We start from the raw sequence: 7,228 nt of genomic DNA, 5'->3' as shown, positions 1-7,228 counted from the left end.
GTAAGCTCATATTTGCACCAAACAGTTCAATAAAAATTAAAGCTATTCCACCTTTAGATTTCAGTGTGCTCCTAAAGTGAAAATTAAAAAAAAGAGAAAGATGCAAGCCTGCATACTCGCCATATGATAACTTTTTCCCATTTGTCAACCTTAAGGAAATGAGGAGAAAAGGAAGTGATTGCAGAAACACCCTGCCTCTCCTCCTCCAGGATCTCTGTCCTGTTCAGATAAGCCACTCCTGTTGTTAATTTCAAGCAGAAAGGCAGGAAATGTGACAGTGTAGTTTTCCACTTCCATAAACAAGATGACTGCCAGGCCTTTTTTTTTTTTTTTTTTTTTTTTTTTTGCCCGTCAGTCTCCTCCACACGCCTCTAGGTCCAGTCCTGGAAAAAAGAGTCACAAGTGCAGACGGAGAAAGTGAGGGAAAGGAGTAGAGAGGGAGAGGAAAGCAAGGAAACAGGAAAGAAACGAGGCTGAAAGACAGGAAAACTCATCAGGAGAGAAGAAAAAGAACTCACATAGAGTGGGGAAAAGGGGGGAGAGGAGTTTAAACAGAAAAAAAAAAGCTTAAAATCAAGTGTTAAACAGTTTTTCATGTCATGGCTGAAAACAGCACAAATGTCTTTCTGGACATTCTGCAGTCCTTTGATGCTGGTGAGTTTCTAACTTTCCATCTTCTTCTGTTTGTGGTTGCTCTTGTTTTGTCTCAGGAATTTCAAGCTTGATTCACTCCTGAAATTGTTACAATATGTCTGCCTGGCTGCTTTTTAAACAACTTTTAATACAAAAGAAATCAGACTTTACAAAAAAGATGCATTTTTGCGGTACCGTACTCACTTTTAAACCATGAAACTTAACATTTGTATCCCTCCAGGTTTTCTAAAAGTCACATCCGTTCAGTATTTTACTGGTGTTTCATTTCCTCTTTTCCTAAATTAGTGGTGAAATGAAAACATTTGGTTTTATTCTTGACAGGAAACTTTTTTTTCTGAAAAAAGTCTAAATAGAGTTATCTTATCTGTAGCATTCTCATTCTTGCTCTTTGTACTTCAAAATAAGAGCTGAATAAACCACTCCTGAATATGTTATGGGTCAAACACTGTTTGGTATTTTTCATTTATTTGACTAAATAATTTAGAAATTTGTATTCTTTTCTTTGTTTTAACAATGCTTCTTGGTAATAAATCTTATGCTATCGGAAAGCCTGTTCATTTCCCTTTTTAAATGGTGCCACATTTGTAAGGAGCATGCATTTGTGGAATGAGTAGAGCTGAGTGTGTGGGTCACACACATGAAAAATTTGCCAAATCTTCTTTACCAAACAGCTTATTTTGCTGTTGAGCTTCTGGTACTGCTGTAATATTTATTGCCAATGTTACAACAAAGAAATATTCTACCAAACACAAATTTATTTAATTATTGTGCTAAGTATATAAATAAAAGTATTTGTGACTGACTGTTGGCAACAAAGTGCCTTAGATCCAATTTAAAGCAAGATCTTTGCTAAGTTGTTATTTATGACTTTTATAGATTTATCTAAGTTCATCCTTTTAATTTAAGAGCCTTGTCCAAATGATTCACTGGGCAGAATTCAAGAGAATTAACATTTAAAATAAAAAAAAATTGTCTTTATTTTTCAAGACAAGGCAGTCATTGAATATAAATACTTAAAAAAAGATCTTCAGAAATTACAAAGCCATATTTATTAAGACCACTTAAATAAAATGATGATGGATGAATCAATGCTTTTGTACAAAAAAAACTCTTTAATTTACTAGTTAGAACACATATCAAAATCAAGGCCTGCGGGCCAAATACGGTCCATAGGTGACTTCCATGGCCTAACAAAAAAAAGGTTTTCTAATTTTTTTTTGTATTTCTGTTTCATTTATTTCATATTTAGTCAATTGTACTTTTTAGTGTTTAGAAAAGGAAGTGTTAAAACACTGTTTCTATGCAGGAAATACCAGGTAGAGCTCAGTTATCATTTGTTTGCAGCGCTCAGCTGTAGAGGAATGTGATGTTTCGTGTTTAGTCAAAGTGTATTACTGGCCCTTTGAGGGCCACCATAAGGCTCATGTGGCCTTTAGTGGAAACAGAACTTCTAATAACTAATGATTAAGAAATAGTGTTTCAAAATCTCCTTTATTTTCTTTTCCAGTTCCTTTAATTATAGCTTTCTGTGTCTCCATTGCTGTGGGTCTGCTCCTGGGGGCCATGGTTTATGTGATCCTAACGTGGATGAGTCGACGCAGAGCCGGCTCTGCCAGCATCACCCGACGCCCGCCCCGCACCTCACACTCTTCCCCCCGCAGTCGCCCGGCCTTCTGCCGCAGCAGCAGCGGCTACGACCGCAGGAGCAACAACAGTTTACTGAACGCGGCGGCGTTCAGCTTCCACCGCCAGACCTCCTCCCCGGACCACCTGGACGCAGTGGGGCATAAATCCAGCTTCAGGGCCTCCACCTTCCACCCTCTCATCCAGTGCAGCCAGATCGCGAGGGAGGCGGAGGAGGGGAGCCAGACCACGCTGCCTCGGATGCTGACCCTGACCACTTCGGCTGGTTCGGCTCAAACCGCTGACCGGTCACCCGCCACCCCGCCGAGACGTGAGTCGTTTTGGGGGAACAACAACCTGAGGGGGTTCAGCATGACCCAGACCCCACCTCCGGCCTATGAGAGCATCATAAGGGCCTATCAGGAGACAGCCACCTGACAGGAAACATGAATGACCTAAAAATGGATGTTCATATAATTTACAGCACAAAGGACTCAACGATTCAAAGGTCTGATCAACACATTAAAAAATACAATTTTTTTTATACTTTTCATTAAAAATATAACACTTAACTTTTCTTTGACACATGTGAAACTGTCTGGCTACTGCGTGAAAAGATGTTATTACTAAACCACTGTTCAAACTGGACTGTTTGCTAAGTTTACATCATAGAAACGTGTACCGCAGGTTAATAATTATGCAACAACACACACAAATGTTTTATAATGCCAGCCAAATAAGGGAGGTGTGTTAATCTGCAAGACATAAAAGTGACCTGACATGATGTGATTTGTTTGTTTTGGGAGCCATTTATTTTGAGTTGCCTTTTGTAAAATTCTAATAATTATGTTTGCATGAACAGTATGTACAAGTGTGAGAGGATACTCCAAGCGTGCATTAGGTGTGAACAGTTTTTCATGTATAGTTTGTTGTACTTTTCATGGACTTAACTTAATGCAATAAAATCTCAAATCAAATGGTTTTCTGTGCAGATGTAAACAACATCTGGAGGTATAAATAAAGAGAAAATAACTTATGACAAATAGTGGAACTGGTTTTATTGTAGAGTTATTCTGAGATGATGCGGTTCAACAAAAAGAGGAGAAAGTTGAGACTTTTTGTTCTCTTCTGTGACAGTAATGTATTATAAAACCAGAGCAACAAAACACTATAAAAATACCAAAGTACTGCTTACATTTTTTTGTACATTTTACGAATGAAGCCAAAGGAAATTAAAAAAAAATGTTTTCTTAAATGGAAAGGAAATAATTTTCAAATATTTCAAAATAAAATACCGCGGCTGCGGTTGATGACGTATTATTTATGGGACGACGTTGAGAACTAGCTCGAACAGTCCGACATGATCGTAGTTCTTATAAAACCTGGCTTTTATTAAAGAAGGTAATTATATAATTTATTTATCAAAGTTATCTTCCAACGTTTCCATATGTTAACCTTTGTCTGAAAGCTCCTGAATTACAGTTAATATAAAATAAAAGTCCCGAAAAAAGTTAAGTTAATTTCACTTCCTCCGATGTTATTAGTCATTTACTTTGCAACGTGTTCGTGTTATTAGCCTTGTTTGGACACAGACTTCGTTGTGTTCGTGTAAGACAAAAGGTAAAAGATTTTAAAAAGTAATTGACAATAAATATAATCGTCCAATTTCTACAATCCTGAGTTAGCTATGTTAGCTAGCTCTATTGAACGGATGAATGAACATTCTTGAAAACTACCATCAGCTGACCAAAAAAAAAAAAAWAAACCCTAATGAGGACGTCTTTCTTCCAGAATCCTGGCTCACAAATGTGTGTATTTGTTTGTTTCTGTGTGGTCTGATAATAAAGGCACAGACTGAGAGGTGGAGGATGTCTGTTGCAGCTTTACGTTTGATCCACTGTCGTAGATTGAGCTCAGCTGGGCCTCCTGGTGTGAACAAAGTTCTCCAGTGGAAAGCTTTAAGTAAGTCATTACACATTTTATTCGCCTGCCTCTGTCAGCAGTCTAGTTAAAAAAAACAGTTTAGAAGAAAACAACTAAAACCATATAGCCTACGTATATTTAAAATATTTAAGACATGGTAGTCAAACTGTGGTCTGTTTTCCTGCTCCAACTCACCTGATTCAATAAGTGCCATAAAAAAATCTCTGTCAACATTTCAAACTGTCTACTAAGTTTGATTTTCTTTCTCATGACTTTAGGGAAAGTAGCTAAAGTAACAGGCGCAGTTGTCTTTGGGTAAGTTTTCTATCTTTAATATGCAAATTGTAACACGCCTCAAAAGTTAAATCTTAATCTCGCAGTGTATCTTCAAAGAATTAATCCCTGTGTAACTTCTCTATTAACCTTTCTGCAGGGGTTGTCTTTTTATTACTTATGAAATGGTTGCGTTGGACAAGGCTGTGACCATCGACACAAGTGTAATCCAGCAGGAGAAATATAAATCTTTCATCTATCTCAGAGCCGCTCCTTCTGCTGAAAATGAAAACCTCGCAGCAGGTAAATATAACAGTAAGAAAGGTGTCACGTTTTATTTTAAATGTTAAACAAGAGCATTTGTGGCAAACTCAGTCCAGCTGAAGGATATTTGGCAAATACTCCGAGCATCAGTTTTATGGATCCACCTGGCTCGTGGCTTTTGTTCATTTTTGTCTCGTCTTTCCTTCCTCTCACTTCTGTCTTTCCTGTCTGAGTCTTTGGGTCGCTCTGTTCTCTGATCTCACTTCCACAAATCAGGGTTAACGTTTCAGAAGGAAACTATCGCGACAGATTTGTGCTTTAGAATTTGCTCACGATATTTACTGTTTTCACCAGAGTACCGTTGCAGTTTTTTAGATGTTTGTAGTTTCTGCTTCCAACTCTTCTTCTGTTGCAGACCTCACACAAAAAGCAAGAAAAGAGCTTCATAAAGCAGCAAGGTGGTTTTTGGAACTATCCTCCAGGCTTTTCTTACAATCACTTGATGGTAAGAACTCTTTAATTGTTCACCTGCAGATACTATACAGTTTAACATTGATTGCAGTACACTATAACGCTTTTCACACTATTATTATTCGTTTCCCATCCAAGTCATCTCCACTTTAGCATGCTTCTCCTCATGCATACTTTGTCCTAAAGCTGCCATTTTAATTTATATCTGTAAAGCTCCTGTGCCAAATGATGGCTATGCCTTTTGGTGCCTGTAAAACGTATTGTTTTTGAAATATTAATGTTTTATAATTTATGATGGGAGTCAATGGAGCCTTGTATTGGTCCAATACTGCCCCCTGCTGTATCTACTCAACACTGAATCATAGTTTAATAATATTTAATCTCAATAGTTCAGTGTTTATAATACTAATATGATTATATTTTGATGTTTTACCATAATGTTTTCCTAATATTGCTCTATTGCTGTAATACTGTATACTGCAGTTTAGTGTCAACAATTGCATTGGCAATGTGTTCTCTTTCTGCATACATACAAACCAACCCTTCGCAGTGCCCACTGCCACAGCTCCAATGGTCTCATGGTTAGGTCTATGAGCTTTCATGTGGGAGAGCAGGGTTCAAAACTCAGTTACAGTAACTTTAACAAAAAATCTCTACAAACTTCATATTGTTACACAATTACCCTCATTACAGACACCTGCTGACTTGACAAGCACAAGTTGGTAGAAAACACAATTGAACTTGGTCACAGTTCATTCTTCAAGCCCACTGCTGCAGGCAATGACATGCTACAAGGCAATGCACACTTGTTTTTACATCCTAAAAACCATGTCTAATATAATTTGATGTCAGTTAGATGAGATTGTTTCGTTTCTCAGCAAAAATGCACATTTTATAGAAAACCACCACAATCCTATTTTATGGCACACACATGAGGAACAAGGAAAGGAAACACCTGCCTTACCCTTAGACTTCCTGTTTTTCAGTCTCACATAGTTTCTGCATTAATGCACATTAATTTCAGTCAACTGTAACACATTTACTCCTGGTTTCTTGTTGCATTGAACACGTTTACCTTTTGATCTTTTACAAACAAAAAGCTACAAAACTGGTGACACAAAGTTTGCTTCCACAAGGTTTGTTCTGTAAGAACCCCAAAGGCAGCACAGTAGATGGTAGTAGTTATTAGATTTAGTTTTAGTTTAGGACTATTTGTGGCAAATGTTCTGTAAATATAAAGTCAATCAGCCATTTTACTATTAAGATCCTTTTTTTTCTCTACGTTTTTTTGGCATTTATTTTTGGCATATTTTTTTATACAACAATTTCTATATCAAAACCTTCAGCTCCTTCAGGACATTCCAGCTATGACTTTTGTTGCTTCAGCAATTTATACTTTTTGAGATGTTTAGCTTTTTTGGCCATTTTTTCACATTAAAAACAAATAGTTGTTTTCAGCGTCCTTCAAAATGTTCATAAAGCTTATTGTACTTTTTACTTTTTATTCTAGTTCTGCTTTTTAAAAAAAAACTTCTCGTTGTTTGGCTGATTTTAGCTCTTTTTCATTAATTTTTTAGCTATCATTTTGTTCATTTCTGCTATTCTGCTAATTTCAACTTTATGTGCTTCTTTGAGCTGCATTATACTATTTTAAGCTTTTAATTTTTTATTTTTTGCTTCTTTCAGCTGTTTTTTGTGTTTTTAGCTACCTTTTTTCTAACTTAACGTCTCTCAACTAATTTTCCCTTTTTGTGATGATTCCTGCTTACTGCTGTAGGGGTCACCCTGAGGGGGAATAAACATTTCCACCTGTCTCAGAAGACCTCCCTCAAAAGAAATGTTTTATTTTCTTTATAAACAAAATAATAATGTTCTTCATATTTTAGATTTATATTTTCTTTTAACTTACAAGTTATTATCATTTTATAAATCAAAGTTACATAATAAAAAGAATGACAATCTATCTTCTTGCATTATAATTAAGAAAAAGAAAAAAACAACAACAAAAAGAATATTGTTC

At 36.4% G+C, this 7,228-nt stretch overlaps 2 protein-coding genes across 2 annotated transcripts in view; both read left to right on the top strand.

Annotated features, from left to right (window-relative positions):
* The first annotated feature begins 200 nt into the window (after window positions 1-200).
* myct1a (myc target 1a) lies at window positions 201-3,318 on the top strand. The gene is made up of 2 exons (XM_014009954.1): window positions 201-654; window positions 2,162-3,318. The coding sequence occupies exons 1-2, from the start codon at window positions 600-602 to the stop codon at window positions 2,713-2,715; spliced, it is 609 nt and encodes a 202-aa protein (XP_013865408.1). The 5' UTR covers window positions 201-599; the 3' UTR covers window positions 2,716-3,318.
* A 276-nt stretch (window positions 3,319-3,594) lies between these two features.
* The window catches only part of LOC106518654 (protein SERAC1), a gene marked incomplete at its 3' end in the record, with an annotated part of 5,300 nt that continues 1,666 nt past the window's right edge, over window positions 3,595-7,228 (top strand). The window contains 5 exon segments of the mRNA XM_014010026.1: window positions 3,595-3,678; window positions 4,125-4,239; window positions 4,479-4,515; window positions 4,634-4,776; window positions 5,153-5,242. Of these exon segments, the coding sequence (XP_013865480.1) occupies window positions 4,146-4,239; window positions 4,479-4,515; window positions 4,634-4,776; window positions 5,153-5,242 (364 nt within the window).

The sequence above is a fragment of the Austrofundulus limnaeus genome, unplaced genomic scaffold, assembly GCF_001266775.1.
Source record: "Austrofundulus limnaeus strain Quisiro unplaced genomic scaffold, Austrofundulus_limnaeus-1.0 Scaffold64, whole genome shotgun sequence".
In the NCBI taxonomy this organism is placed as follows: domain Eukaryota; kingdom Metazoa; phylum Chordata; class Actinopteri; order Cyprinodontiformes; family Rivulidae; genus Austrofundulus; species Austrofundulus limnaeus.
The sequence above is the reverse complement of the archived record's forward strand: the minus strand, read 5'-3'. Positions and strand labels throughout refer to the sequence as shown.